General features: G+C 44.2%; 2 protein-coding genes across 2 annotated transcripts; both read left to right on the top strand.

Annotated features, from left to right (window-relative positions):
* The first annotated feature begins 3,747 nt into the window (after nucleotides 1-3,747).
* Nucleotides 3,748-6,790, top strand: LOC135607652 (IQ domain-containing protein IQM1-like). The gene is made up of 9 exons (XM_065099612.1): nucleotides 3,748-4,247; nucleotides 4,328-4,442; nucleotides 4,539-4,604; nucleotides 4,735-4,823; nucleotides 4,918-5,005; nucleotides 5,092-5,229; nucleotides 5,368-5,460; nucleotides 5,605-5,706; nucleotides 5,945-6,790. Exons 1-9 carry the CDS (start codon nucleotides 3,748-3,750, stop codon nucleotides 6,398-6,400), a joined length of 1,647 nt encoding a protein of 548 aa, XP_064955684.1. The 3' UTR covers nucleotides 6,401-6,790.
* A 1,289-nt stretch (nucleotides 6,791-8,079) lies between these two features.
* LOC103980030 (protein IQ-DOMAIN 6-like) lies at nucleotides 8,080-10,019 on the top strand. Its single transcript, XM_009396316.2, has 5 exons — nucleotides 8,080-8,151; nucleotides 8,242-8,466; nucleotides 8,851-9,033; nucleotides 9,202-9,315; nucleotides 9,402-10,019. The coding sequence occupies exons 1-5, from the start codon at nucleotides 8,080-8,082 to the stop codon at nucleotides 10,017-10,019; spliced, it is 1,212 nt and encodes a 403-aa protein (XP_009394591.2).
* The last annotated feature ends 4,343 nt before the right edge of the window (nucleotides 10,020-14,362 follow it).

The raw sequence follows: 14,362 nt of genomic DNA, 5'->3' as shown, positions 1-14,362 counted from the left end.
CGAACCCCATCTTCTCACATGCCTTTCCTCGGAGTACATGCGTACGCTTACGATCTCCGGAGGAATGCGTTTCTTCATGCACTCGCAGAAGCAGTACTGGCCAGCCTCGCACCCCTCCACAAACGACAGAAACAGTAATGTGGACAGGAAGACCGTCACAGTCACCTTCTGACGGTCCGTTCTTCTCTTCTTTTTCTCCGGGGTGGTAAGCCTAAGCACACCACCCACGGAGGAGCGAAGCTGTTCGAAACAGCAACATGTGTTTTGCCATAATAGAGAGGCAGAGCTGTCCCGCCAGCCGCAGTGGCAGGGCCGGAAGAAGCTTGCAACAATAAAATGTGACGTCCCAACTATTTGAGGTCCACAACATGATCGAGTTCTTTTCTCTCTTCCTCGTCGGTTTCTGAATTCAAAATTTCACGAATTTTTTATGATTAAAGTCATAAGGAAGAGCAGCAATCCTTAAAAAGATACCGAAGCGTAGGTGGAGGCCGAACAACGATTGCACATATACGCCACAAAATTGTGCTCCTAGGATTTCTAATTGGGTTACCCTTCACCCGAACTACAACCCCATTTACGTAGTGGTTTCAACTTGCATCCCTCCGCTCCTCCTGCTATGTCTCTGATATTTCTCTGTGTTTGGAACTGAGGGGGTGACAGGTCAACACCCAGGCTTAGTTCAATTTGGCACGTATTGTTAGTTAGTTGACTACTTAAGTTCCATTAAGCTGGACCGAATTAGTGATCTACTCAATCGCCGTCGTTACAAGCACGAGCTCAAGAACTTGCTTCTTATTCATTGTGCTGCTACGGTCGCGCAGGAGTCCAGAACAGGCTATGAATGGACCGGTGTGCATGCATGATGCATGCTGCTGAGATCGCTTAAATCCTCTCTGGTTTACGAGAGGGGAGACGACTGGTTCATGTCCGACTCAAAAGAAAATATTATCTTCTTGGGCTGCTACATTACATTTTCGAAGATGAGCACGTACCAAAGCGAGATTAATGAGCGCATGCAGCCCAGAGGAGGGGGCAAAAGAAAAAGGTCCAAAAGCACAACAAACACAACGATGTAGATTAACCATTTAATGACCAATAAGATCTTCAAGATTCCATCCTGAGCTTTTTTCTATCTCCCCTTTCTTTAAGACAAATTTCTCTCATCCAAAAAGGTCCATCTTTTCGTCGTTGGAAGCAAGCGTCAATAGTACTCACCTTCGAAAAGGTTTTTGTTCGCTGCTGCTGATCGTCCAGCTCCCTAAATTAATATAGTGTGTGCCCTTTCTGTCACAAGTGACACGCACCGGAAATACTTTCAGGTAACGTACGTACGCCTTTCCCGCGAAACGTACGATGCAGCGGTAGAGAACCAATGAAGTCATTGGGGGTTGACCGTTCGTTTGCAGTGAGCGTTGAATGTTGGCGACAGTGATTGGTCCAAACTTGAATTTAGGTCTCGACTAAAAGATTTCGTTTGTCAGCGGCGCTGCATTCTTCTTCGTATTTGAACGGAGAGATTTGGTCCTTGTTCCTTGTCTGCTGCTGCTGCTGCTTCTTTATCCATCTTCCTCTGCTGTCTCACGGACGAAGCAGCGGTGGAGCTTCCTCTCACTGCAGAATGTTGATCTGCGGCTGGTTGGGTTTTTATTCGTTTCCCATGCAGGATATGTTCTCCAAATAAGTACGTGATGGACTTGTTCTCGGTGCGGATCCGTCGACAAATTCCAAAGGGACGACAGTCGTAGTCATTACATGCTTGCACGAGCTCTGCTTTTCGTGCATACAGATTTGCGTGTTCAGCGGACGACCTTATTAGGAGGATTGGAAATGAGAAATTTGACCGTGTCTCCCACCTGCTCCCTTCCGTCTTCTCAATCGTCACTCTGATTTGGTCCATATCAACTTTATTACATTCATCCGAGTCGAGTAAGGAATGGATGTAAACAACATTGATTTAGTTCGTTTATGCAAACGGGTGAAAAGAAAGAAAGACTCGAATGAAGTGGATTGCTAACTACAAAGGGATGTTCACGATATATGCTCTTCCTAGGATCGTCCATGTCCAAGTGTTATCAGAATACGTATTATATCATGAGAAGTCATGATTGTAACGTGTTTGACCTTTGACTTGGTCTGAACATGAGACCATATCAATCGATTGAGCAACAATTTTGCCAGCGGCGTGGCAGCTGTTTTCATTTGAACAACTTTATTTGATGGATCCATACTACCCCGAGCCCGATTCGTGTCTTAGTTTGATCTCACTTTTGTTTCCTTTTTCTTCCCAAAAGTGAGAGTATTCTTACGCCATGTCAGCAATGCCTCGATACCAAGTCTTCGAGTGTACACATTATATATTCTTCCTCGATTCTTATACCATAATTTTAATTTAGTGGATGATATATGAGTCGTAGTACTGAATCAAGAGGAGCCATTAATGCTGGAGGCCATGGCCTATGTGATGCTGTAGAGTTACATGCCACTGGGCACGGTGATGTGGCTCGGGTCTACAATATTTTCGCTGCCCCTTGACTTGTCAACATCCTTCCTCTGGAGTCCATGGCGGAGGCAAACGTTTGAACATTTCTCAAGTGTCTCTGTTCCACGAAACAAATCCACGCTTGTCAGCCGTCTTTTTCCTTCGTTCTCAAAGTTGAGTCCCCACCCGTTTTGACTTCCACGACACCGCGGCCAGGATGTTTGACGGCTACAAAAGACTGCTACCGCAATTGCAGCTCAACCATCTTAGTTTGGTTGGATCGTGTGCCTTTATAAATTCAGAGGAGGAAGAGATCCGAGATCGTGCAGCACCCTTCTCTCGCTCTTGTCTCCTCGACGATCAGCTGCTCCTCTCTCTTCTTCATCTTCTGATCTCCCGCTTACAGCGACCTGAGGTCGTTCTTCTGCCTGTTTTGCATCTCTTGCTAGTTATGCTTTTATGTCCCGTTTCTTTACTTGTCTGTTTTCTGTTTCTGGGTGGGGATTGTGGGTTTACACTTTCACATGCTCCATCAGTTGTACAATCAATGAGAGCCCCGTATGGTTGCCGTTTCAAAAGTCTGGAAATGATTTCTGTAAGCCACAAACGAACCTAAGAATACTTTTTATAACCCTTTCGATTTAGCTAGCATGGATAGAGAGTGATTCCTGAAGCAACATGCAACTCGAAAGAGTTCCGGCCCGGGGATCACTCTTCACATGAAATCTCGCGACCGAGACTTTTTACCTCTCAAATTAATTCTCATACCCCTCTAGGTTTGAATCTTGTCAGATGGGCAATATTTCCAATGTTTAGCAAAACCCTTTTATGTTTCTTCTACCCCGTTAAGGTTATGTTGAATTATCTCTGGTTCAACTATGTGTATGTGGGACACTCGATCACCAAATCGCTTATTAGCGTACATATCAGCTGCCTTGGTCAGAGTATCGGTAGCTGTAGGAGACTGATCTCACGTCCGACTGACCAATCTGCTCCCAGATAGTCCTACTCTTCCTTCTCTAGGGATGTACTCAAGTTCGCAGGAGGCGACTTGGCCCACGCACGGTGGCTTACTTCCACGAGGTCTTTCATGTTCGATCATCGTGGCATATAGAGCTGAAAAGTAGCCCCGCATTTACGTTCTCCTTTGGCAGAAGATCCTTTTATCGTCTGATAAGAGCAATATTATTATATATTTATGTGGAATTACTATGTTCTGCAACTCATAGTTGTGATTTGTGGTATGTTTTGACAGTCGAGATTCCATGGGTTTATCCCTCTCCTTGCTCTCGTGGGCTTGGATCCGATGCCTGTGGCCAAGAACACTTGGTTCCACGGAAACAAAAGATGTTCTAGCAAGATCCATCAGCTTCGGTGCAAAAGACATCAAGATGGCCTTGAGGTCACTCAGTTTCAAACCAAGTGATGCATCCAACGAGGCGGTTTCTAGTGTATCCGATAGCACCGTCACGGACGAGCCTTTAAGCTTCGAAAGCCGGAAGCCGGAAGTGACCGAGCTGGAATCCACATTTGCATTCGAGAATGGAGTCACAGATGAGACGAAAGCGGAACTAGCTTTCCGTTGTAAGAGCTCGATGAAACTCGCGCTCCCTGATCCGAAACTCCAACACCGCCTTCCCCAGTTTTCTTCACCTAGACCTTCGAACGAACTTGATGCGGCAGCCACCAAGCTGCAGAACGTCTACAAGAGTTACCGAACCAGAAGAAATCTAGCAGACTGCGCCGTCGTGGTCGAGGAGCTCTGGTTCGTCGTCTCCGACTCTGCTGCACAAACTTAAATCTATGTAACGACGATCATATTCTGATATCCGTCCTTTGATTTAGGTGGAAGGCATTAGATTTTGCTTCTCTGGAGCATAGCTCTATGTCATTCTTCAAAGTTGAAAAACCAGAGACGGCGGTTTCGAGATGGGCAAGGGCTCGCACCAGAGCAGCCAAGGTAATGAATGCCATTTATCTTGCGCATCTGTTTTGGGCTCTGCAGTCTGCCTCGTTTTTGTTCCACCAATCTGATCTAGGCGTTCGTCATTCTCAGGTTGGCAAGGGTTTGTCCAAAGACGAGAAGGCCCAGAAGCTAGCACTACAACACTGGCTGGAAGCGGTAAGATTCCTTCTCCGTATCATTGTTTAGGAAGGGGTTTGCGCAGCGCGGAGTAGAGAGGATAGGAGGAAATCAAGTAATTTGTCTTGCGCTGTGAATCTTTCGAACACTAAACATATCGACCGTGCAGATCGACCCCCGTCATCGGTACGGCCACAATTTGCATTGCTATTATGATGTGTGGTTCGAGAGCGAGAGCACCCAACCATTCTTTTACTGGTACATATATGCCTAGCATACATGGCTTCTCATGCGGAAGCAGATGCAACTCTCGGTGCTGACCTCTCTCTCATTGTTTTTGGCACACATGAAGGTTGGATGTCGGCGATGGACGGGAAATAAATCTCGAAAAGTACCCAAGAAGCCATCTTCAGAACCAGCGCATCCAATATCTTGGACCGGTATGAATAAGTTTATCACTTCACCACCTCTGATGATATGAGCTAAATATATCACCAATCAGAAACCAAGTCTTTGTCGTGTGCAGAAAGAGAGGGAAGCATATGAAGTCATGGTAAAGGATGGAAAGCTTGTCTACAAAGTGAGCGGAATGCCTGTTTGTACAACGGAAGGTTCCAAGTGGATATTTGTCCTAAGCACATCGAGAGTTTTGTACGTGGGACAGGTAACGGTGAACCCGTCTTATATCAGAACTCAAGCAAAGAAAACATATCTGCTTCGCCCCAAGTTTTGGTGTTCAACTAGGCTGGTCTATTTGAGGATTCGACTTGTCTGATACCAACAAATGTTCTTCCATGAGCAGAAAAAGAAAGGCGCGTTCCAGCATTCGAGTTTTCTAGCCGGGGGAGCGACAACAGCTGCCGGAAGATTGGTTGCTACGCAAGGGGTACTCCAGGTACTTATTTTACACCTAACCGGATGCGAATTCCTGGAAAACGAAGTTGCAGCGATCACAAGAATCTGTATGTTTAGTTGATGGAGTTATTAGGCATTCTGATGAAACCTTGTTTTTTGTTTTCCCTTTGCTGCTATTCTTCAGGCGATATGGCCATACAGCGGTCATTACCTCCCGACCGAGGATAATTTCAAGGAATTTATCACCTTCCTTGAGAACAACGATGTAGACCTCAGCAATGTCAAGGTAAATATTAATCTTGCAAACACTCCTAGCAGATATTACAATATTTCATCACGTCCGTTCGATTTTAGCCACCGGAAACCTGAATTTTATAAGCAGTAGCTGTTATACGAGTGGTGAAGAGAAATATCAACCGCACTTGCAAGATGAATTTGGTTCCTGTTGAGATCGATCGACATTTTGGCAGTTCTTGACTAGGTAAAATCTTGCTAACGGGACAAATATGACTCTTTGATCGCAGAGGTGTTCCGTCGACGATGATGACTACCCCTCCTTGGAGAAACGTAACGATGAGATAGAAGCTGACGCTAACAAGGCTGATGCATTAGCAGTTTCCACTACAGTCGAGGTCACGGAAGCTACGGAACCTTCGGAAGACCCCAGGCCAGACGAAACCATGGAAAACAGAGTGGACGAGGTGGTGGCGTCGGAGTTTGACAAACGCATATCATGTAGATGGACTACAGCTGCCGGGGCTCGCATCGGGTGCGTTCGGGATTACCCACCTGATCTCCGATCCAAGGCACTCGAGCAAGCGAACCTCTCACCGAGAGTTACTCCGTCACCCAGCGGAAGCAGAGTCCCTATCCCGTCTCCACGACCAAGCCCCAGGGTCAGGCTGTCCCCTAGGCTTCAGTACATGGGCATCCCGACCCCCACCGTCGCCCTCACACTACCTATGCACGTAAGGAGATGATGTGATGACGGCTCTACCAACCATGAAATTGAAACCGGCCGTGATCTCCCGGTCGAAACTGACTTGAGGCACGCGAAGCTCCGCTGCGCACCGACAGAGCTATTCGAGGAGCTCTAGAGGTTTTACAGAAGCCAGACACAATTCTTTTTTTCTTTTACCCTAGATTTTGTCTTTTGACTTTGGCTAAGGATTTGATCGATCGACGAACCAACTTTTCACGGTGATTTCGTTTTCTTTTTCTTTTTCTTCCAATTTATTCGTTGGAGATATGTTCGATTGTGCACAACATTTACTTCTTTTTCTTCGATTGGGATATTGTGCGTAGTCAGTCGGATTATTATTATTTTTTCCCAAAAGGAATGTAATTTACACAATTTTATTTTATTGAACGATGGGAGACTCCTTTTTTATTTTTAGAGTTAACTGAATGAATCGATTTATGTGGCCTGCAAATTGATAATAACATCTCATAACTTAACATGAAATTAATATTTTGTATCACAAAAAGAATAATACGAAAACCACGTATCATTATTCTTATAGGACTAAAGATTAAGGTTCATATTGAAAGATAAGTAGGTCGACGTGCATGCATGTTGCAGCCGGAATCTGACCTTGCTTCCAACATACATGGACGAGGAAGAAGGAGGGACTTACTAAAGCCATGATTGCCGGATGCAAGCTGCCGGCATATCAGATTTACATATTGCAGCTAGAAATCGACCGATCCCTACCCAAGACGATTGATTGTCGCACGAGATCGACTCGGGAAGCTTCAGCTGAACTGAACGATCTCCTTGATTTGCCTCCCGAAGGCCGCATGGTTCAGCGTGACCGGAATATTATCCAAGTAGACGTCGAAGAAGTGCTGCCAGAGGCCAATATCCTCCTCGTACTAGTACTCGGTCTCCATGATGGTGACCTTGATAGCAGGATGCACAACCACGGCAAGAGGCCTTCTCGGCGGCAGTGCAGCAGGGAGCACGTCCATCTCGTCCATCTCAGCGGCGTTGATCGTTAGCCGAAGACAAGAGCAAAGTTTCGTTTTTTTCACTGCTACGATATTACGATGAAAATAATATAAAATAAAAATAATTATTGAAAAATTTTATTAAAAAAATAAAAAAAAATTAAATACATTAATATATACCTCTCCTATTTATAAATTAGGAGGCCGAGTAATTCTATTCGACTTAGGATTCCGAGGAGTTGTTAAGATGATTGAATTGGGGGAATCCTCCTCTGCTTGGGACTAGCGGAGGATCTCTCGACTCCGCAGCGGCCAACCATCGTTGCCAACAGAGTCGCGAACACGGAGTGTCGTCGGTCGTCCTTGCCTTTCCGTCGACTGGAGCTACTCACGGAGCCCACGTGGGACCCTATGGCTGCGTCCAATCATCCAATACGTAGTCAATACAGGTGTTAACAGTCAGCCGATTAAGTCGTTCGACCCGGTCGTAACGACGATAAACCAAACCAAACCAAACCAAACCGAGTGAACTCCCTCCGCTCCTCCGCTCGCAACAGTGTCTTTCGAATTGCGCCAACTCTTCCAACCGCTGCAAACACGTCGCTCGACACTACCGTCTGTCCCTCCAAAACTGCTCCTTTCCGTCCCCATAGTTGCGGTCGGTAATAGAAACAGAGGCTTTCCTCTGTTCGCACCTGCAATTCGATCGATGGGAGGTGGTTCCGGGAAGTGGAGGATAAACTCCCTCATTGGCCTCGGAAAGCAGGACAAGTTAGACCAGGTAAGCGATCCCGCCCGTTCCTTTCTCAAAGAACCGATCTTGATTTGTTGTCAGTGAGTTGTTGTGACTCTGCTGTTGGGGTCCTCCGAGGAGAAGGCGGAAGAAGGCTGCAGTGAGAGCGGAAGCCGGAGGTGGAAGTTCTGGAAGAAGTCCTCCCGGCCGGGAGCCAGCGAGAGTCACCGGTCGGCTTCGGAGGAGGAGGAGGTGGCGGCTCTATATGCTTCTACGAACGTTTGCTCTCCGCATAATGATTTCAAGGTCGTGAGGCAGGCGTTTGCGGCTATTAGAATACAGGCAGCTTTCCGCGGATGCTTGGTATTTGATCTCTCTCTCTCTCTCTCTCTCGTTACTCTTCTATTTCTCTATCTTTATGCTGCCTTACGTACAGACACTAACGATGATTTCAATTTTGTTACGGGCAGTCTACTAGTCCCTCATGGAATACAGTTTATTGATGGAGATTCGTCTTTGGTGTCTTTCTACGTCCAATCTACTTCCCTTTTGTATAAGCCAAAATCTTCCTTATCTTGACTAATTAGTTTGCTTCTTCTCTTTTGCATACTTCTTCTTCTTCTCTCTCTCTCTGTGATGTTGAACGGCTTCGTGTCGAGATTTTTGTCATCTCTGCGTGGAGCCTTTGGTGTGTTTGTGTGAATACGCGACTCTGGATTTCCAATATGAGATGTTGGATATTGGTAGGCCAGAAGAGCCTTGAGCGCTTTGAAAGGGATCGTCAGGCTTCAAGCTCTGGTGCGAGGCCGGCGGGTGAGGAAGCAGGCAGCAGCGGCGGCGACGCTAGAGTGCATGCAGGCACGGGCCCAGGCTGCGCAGCGTAGGATCGACAATTGCCCGAGCAAAGTGGATGTCTTAAAGGAGGCGGAGGTACGTACGTATAAGCTAACCTCTCATGTTGCTTCACCACCACTCTTCCAAGTCATATCGCCGTCGTTCCCCTACGAGCGCGGTGTGCTGTCTTAGTATGTATATACTAATTAGGGCCAACTCCATCAGCATTGCTTCTCAACTCCTCTTTCGTTTTTGGGCTGGCAGGATGGTTGGTGTGACAGTCCGGGAACACTGGAAGAGATCAAAGCGAAACTACAGATGCGGAGAGATGGAGCCATGAAGAGAGAGCGGGCCATCGCTTACTCACTGTGCAAAAAGGTACAACAAGTCCACAACGCACGCCTTCTCTGTTATCCATATTCCTTGTTAACCCTCTAATTGAATCTTCGGACACCTCCATTCAGCAGTGGAGGCCAAATGATCTGAACAAGTGTTCTAAACCACCTGTGCTTTGCTTCGATGATCACGAAACTTTTCATTGGAGGAGGTCACGGCATTGGATGGCAACAGCAGCGAAACCTTGGGAAAACAGGTTTATGGAACAGATTCAGATCGAACCATTTGAGATTGAGAATTATGGGGGATCCGATTGTACAAACCATGTGGATCCACGCGTAGTAAAAGCTAAAAGGAACGACGTCGCCACAAGACCATCTGCAAACCATGCGTCTGTGCTCAGGGAGAAAGGCCGCAGAGTTCAGATTGAGTACTCCTTGGAATTCCAATGCGATGAGAGCTCTTCGTCCTCTTCTTCTTCGGTTTGTACGCCGACTCCAGCATCTACTTTTCTGCTATTAACGCCACAAAGAACTGAGCAGAGCAATATTAAGGCCAAGCAGAAAGCCTGCAATAACGGAAGAACAACAATTGAGAGGCGGATATCATCAGGCCACGTTCAGTATTTTGGTAGCAGCGACTCCAACAAAAATGCTGCCACAGATTCTTCAATTTCGACGTCATGGAGGAGTAAGAGCTGGAAGAGAAGCATAGACGAGGAGAACTATTATAGCAATGAGAAATAACCTTGCACTCACTCTGCTCCCGTGAATCGTTCGATAATCCAAGAATTGTAGCAAGTCTCCGAGTTTTCAGAACCAACATCTTCTTGTCATTTGTTATATAATGTGTGAGTAATTTTTCAGTATCTACTGTTACAATATATATATATATATATATATATATATATATATATATATATATATATATATATATATATATCATTCTAAAAATGTTCACTTGATTAACGTAGTGTTTATCGATAATAGACGTATATTTGAAATTATAAATGAATATATCCTTTTACCCACTCAAGCTTTTAGATGATAATAAAAAACATATTAGCGATCAATCATCATCCAACATCAATCGCCACAAGGAGGTTGGTATGGAAAGTAAAGGTCACAGTCACTCTCTACTTGTCTGCTCGCGTGGATAACAATTCAAGGGTGGCGGTTCGGGCCTATCTCTCCCATGTCATCCATGTGAATATAATCTCTATAGACCATGTATAAAAACTAATCCTCGACATTGTGCCGAGGGACTCTCTTTTCAAGAAAAACTCATAATCTAAAAAGGACCTTGAACTAACTTTAACGTCGAAAGGATCAGATCAAGAAACTTCTCTCGACATTGGTGTTAATGTAGGCGACGTCTCGAAAGCTTGACCCCCCATCTTAGAACCACCTTAGCACTACATCGGAGCCACTTAGAATACTCCTGAGCCTTCGGGTATGAACAATGTTGAGTTGACTTAGATGTTGAAGATGATTTTCTAAACATTTTGGTGCTAGAATGAGGGCTTAATGTTATAGGGACATCTATATATCAATCCTCTCAAGGAACGCTCCAACGAGGAGGCCCTACCTCTAACCCATAATACTTTTATTCAGGGGGACAATTGCCCTCCTCACATGTGGATGCATCCATTTCATCACAAACGCTAATGAGATACTAACAATTGTTTAATGTCCTAGGTCTCACACCCCTGAAGATGAATTCAAGCCACTTGCTCATTCTCATCGAGATGTTTTTGAATCTTACTTATCAAGTACAAATGCTCACGAGCATGATGTAGGCTATCACCTTACTCTTGCCATAGCTAGCCCAATAAATGATGCCACTATCTCAACCACGATCAATACCTCAACCACCACTAGCATCGACACCTTTTGGAATCTCCTCGACTGACTGACGTGATGCCAACATCTCAGAATCGCCCAAGGTTCATAGAACTGCCAGCCGAAGGAGCACCCCACTCCCCAACCGTGGAGTTCAGTGCACCACCACACTATTGCTCTACTCTTCCTGAATTTGAAACCCGATTGGTAGATTTAATGGATGACTCCCTGAGGGCCTAATTGCACCAAATGAGCCAACACTTAGACGAGATGCAACAGGAGTTCCAATAGTCTTGGGAGGAGAATCCGATCGATCCTTCCTTGGGATAATACCCATTTACCAAGAACATCCAAAAGGAACCAATCTTGACCAAATTTCGCCTCCTATCGCTATAAGCCTTTGATGACAATACCGACTTAGTTGAACACATTATTACCTTCCATGCCCAGATGTCTCTCTATAACACCTTGAACCCTTTAATATGTCACACGTTTCCGACAATGTTGAGAGGCTCGGTGCGAGAGTGGTGCTAGTCATAGGTGTCTTACAAGTCAATCATATGAGTGATGACACGTGTGACATGACAAGCACTATTTTTGCTTATTATTATTATGCTATTTTCTCATTTTATATTGCTTATTGTATAAATATATTGTAATGTTCATTGATCTATGCAATGAGAATAGGATCATCATGAGATCACGATAATGAGATCGATTCACCTTTAAACATATACCATAAATAATCATGATCATAGGTTACTCGAGAGGGACATTGAGATAACCAGATAGACTGGTGTATTGTATACCCATTAATATGATAGAGACGGCTAGTCTCATAGCTACTTATGTGGGGATACTAGGGCTATAATACATGTGCTCATTGGAGAATGAGTTCACTGATTGATCCACTCATTAAATGTTAGATGGTTGATGATACCTCATTGTTAGACAATAATTTCGTCGTCCTAGTGGTGTACTTGGTCCTTCGATTTGAGACACCAAGGATGTCATGTATGAGTACTCTACTCTTTGATACAAGATTTATAAGTTTGAAAATTCTAGATCTAATATAGTCAATCATCGGGAGCAGTAGCCAACCTTACGAAGGCTATTGAGTGTCGATAAAGGATCATCCACTCTCGATATCATGAGAGAAATATCTCATGTATTATTGCTCAAACAAATCCTTGGTCAAGGTCACTCGAATTAAAAGAGAAAGAGTTTTTTTGGGAGAATCTGATTAGAGTGAAACTCGAGGAGAAACTATATGTGCCTGATAACACCATGCCTCGTGTACGATATCTAAGATATTAGATGAATGATGGACTACATGTATATGATAATTGAGGACAGATAAGTCCAAAGGATTGGATTCTCCTATATCGTTTGATGATTACAGCGTAGTGGCTTAGTACGTTCATAGTCGATGAGTCGAGTGAATTATTATGAAGATAATAATTCATTGAGCTAGAAGGAGTTCTGATAAGTATGACTCACGACCAGCTCGATATTGGGCCTAAAGTGTCATACACATATGGTAGGTGTTACGACGAGTAGAGGTTCGGATATGAGATATCCGTCGAAGCCCTTATCTTATTGGATATCCAATAAGCTCATGAATTATTGGATCCTATGAATGAGATCCAATAAGAGCTAATAAGAGATTATTAGATAGAGATATACTAATTTAAGAGGCTTGGGTAGTTGGATGAAGATCCAATACATAATAAAACAAGATCTATTAGAGTTAAGTTAATTAATAGGGGGTCTCTATAAATAGGAGAGAATCAAAAGAGTCATAGGCTAGGCTTCTTGGTTGCCACATCCTATTCTCCTCTCCCCTTCTTCTCAAATAGCAAGAGTAGAGATTTGAACAACGATTCGAGGAGATTCTTCGTAGCCTCTACCATATGGATCACCGCTAGAGAGGAGGACGCGTGATCTCCTTCATCATCTCCCACAGATCTGTAGAAATTTAGGGATATACGATCTTCCTAGGTAACATAACTATCATACACGTGATTTTCAGTTTTGTAGGTTTTTACACATCAATCTTCGCACCATGATGAACATATTTTAAAAAATTTAAGAATTTTATTTTATATTTTTCCGTTGTACATGTGATGTCGCCCTTAGATTTCTCAACTAAGTTGGTATAGCGGAAGAAGGACTTCAAAATCTGCCACAATGAAGGAAGGACTTTGAAATCCATCGAGATGGAAAGAGGACCCAAAATCTACCACGATGGATAAAGAAATTTGAAATCCACTACAATGGAAAAAGGACTTCAAAATCTATCACACTAGAGGAAGAATTTGAAAATCCACTACGATGAAGAATCTGAAATCTGTCACGACAAAAAGAGATATCAAAATTTATCACAATGGAGGAAGGATTTAGAAATCTAACATGGTAAAAGGAAGGTCTTGAAGGTTGCCACGACAAAGGTATAGGACCAAATGTGTATGAGATGTGTGAGTTGAGAAATCCAACTAGTGCCAAGATAAATTTGCTACGATGGAGTACAACTAAATGTGCTCGAGGCATGTGAGTGAAGAAACCCAACCCATGCCAAGTTAAATCTATTATGGTGGAGTAGGGCTAAATATGCTAAAGGTGTGTCAATTAGGAAACTCGATCCACGTCAAAATAAATTCGCTACAATAAAGTAGGGCCAAATGTGCTCGAGGCATGTGAGTTAGGAAACCTAACTAAGCCAAGAGAAATATGCTACGATGGTAGAGTAGAGCCGAATGTACCCAAAGTGTGTGAGTTAGGAAACTCAATCCGAACCAAGATAGATCTGCTATGGGGGCGAAGTAGGGTCGAATGTGCTCGAGGTGTGTGAGTTGGGAAACCTGACTCGCACCAAGATAAATCTATTACAATAGAGTAAGGCCGAATGTGCCCGAGGCATGTGAGTTAGGAAACCCGACCTACATCAAGATAAACTTGCTATGGCGAAGGCGTAGGACCGAATGTGCCTGAGACGTCCAAGTCAGAAAACCCAACTTACACCAAGATAAATCCGCTTTGATGAAATGTGCTTGAGGCTAGGTATAAAACGTCAAAGGGGAACATTGGGGCTGTTGCAAACTGTCTTTTCCGTAGACTAGGTATAAAAGCTAACCCCCGACGCTATGTCGAGACTCTCTTTTTAAGAAAAACCCTTACTTTAAAAAGGGTCTTGAACTAACTTAAATGTCAATGAGACTGGATCGAAAAACTTCTCCTGACATCGATCT

Source organism: Musa acuminata, chromosome BXJ2-3, assembly GCF_036884655.1.
Source record: "Musa acuminata AAA Group cultivar baxijiao chromosome BXJ2-3, Cavendish_Baxijiao_AAA, whole genome shotgun sequence".
Lineage (NCBI taxonomy): Eukaryota > Viridiplantae > Streptophyta > Magnoliopsida > Zingiberales > Musaceae > Musa > Musa acuminata.
This window is presented reverse-complemented; position numbering and strand designations above follow the sequence as displayed.

Bases quoted from the DNA above. Each gene is read 5' to 3' on its own strand.
- LOC135607652 (XM_065099612.1), top strand. From the start codon at position 3,748: ATGGGTTTATCCCTCTCCTTGCTCTCGTGGGCTTGGATCCGATGCCTG. The intron at 5,006-5,091 runs GTATGAATAAGT...TGTCGTGTGCAG, and splicing joins GCATCCAATATCTTGGACCG to AAAGAGAGGGAAGCATATGA. The intron at 5,707-5,944 runs GTAAATATTAAT...CTTTGATCGCAG, and splicing joins TAGACCTCAGCAATGTCAAG to AGGTGTTCCGTCGACGATGA.
- LOC103980030 (XM_009396316.2), top strand. From the start codon at position 8,080: ATGGGAGGTGGTTCCGGGAAGTGGAGGATAAACTCCCTCATTGGCCTC. The intron at 9,034-9,201 runs GTACGTACGTAT...TTGGGCTGGCAG, and splicing joins ATGTCTTAAAGGAGGCGGAG to GATGGTTGGTGTGACAGTCC. The intron at 9,316-9,401 runs GTACAACAAGTC...ACCTCCATTCAG, and splicing joins CTTACTCACTGTGCAAAAAG to CAGTGGAGGCCAAATGATCT.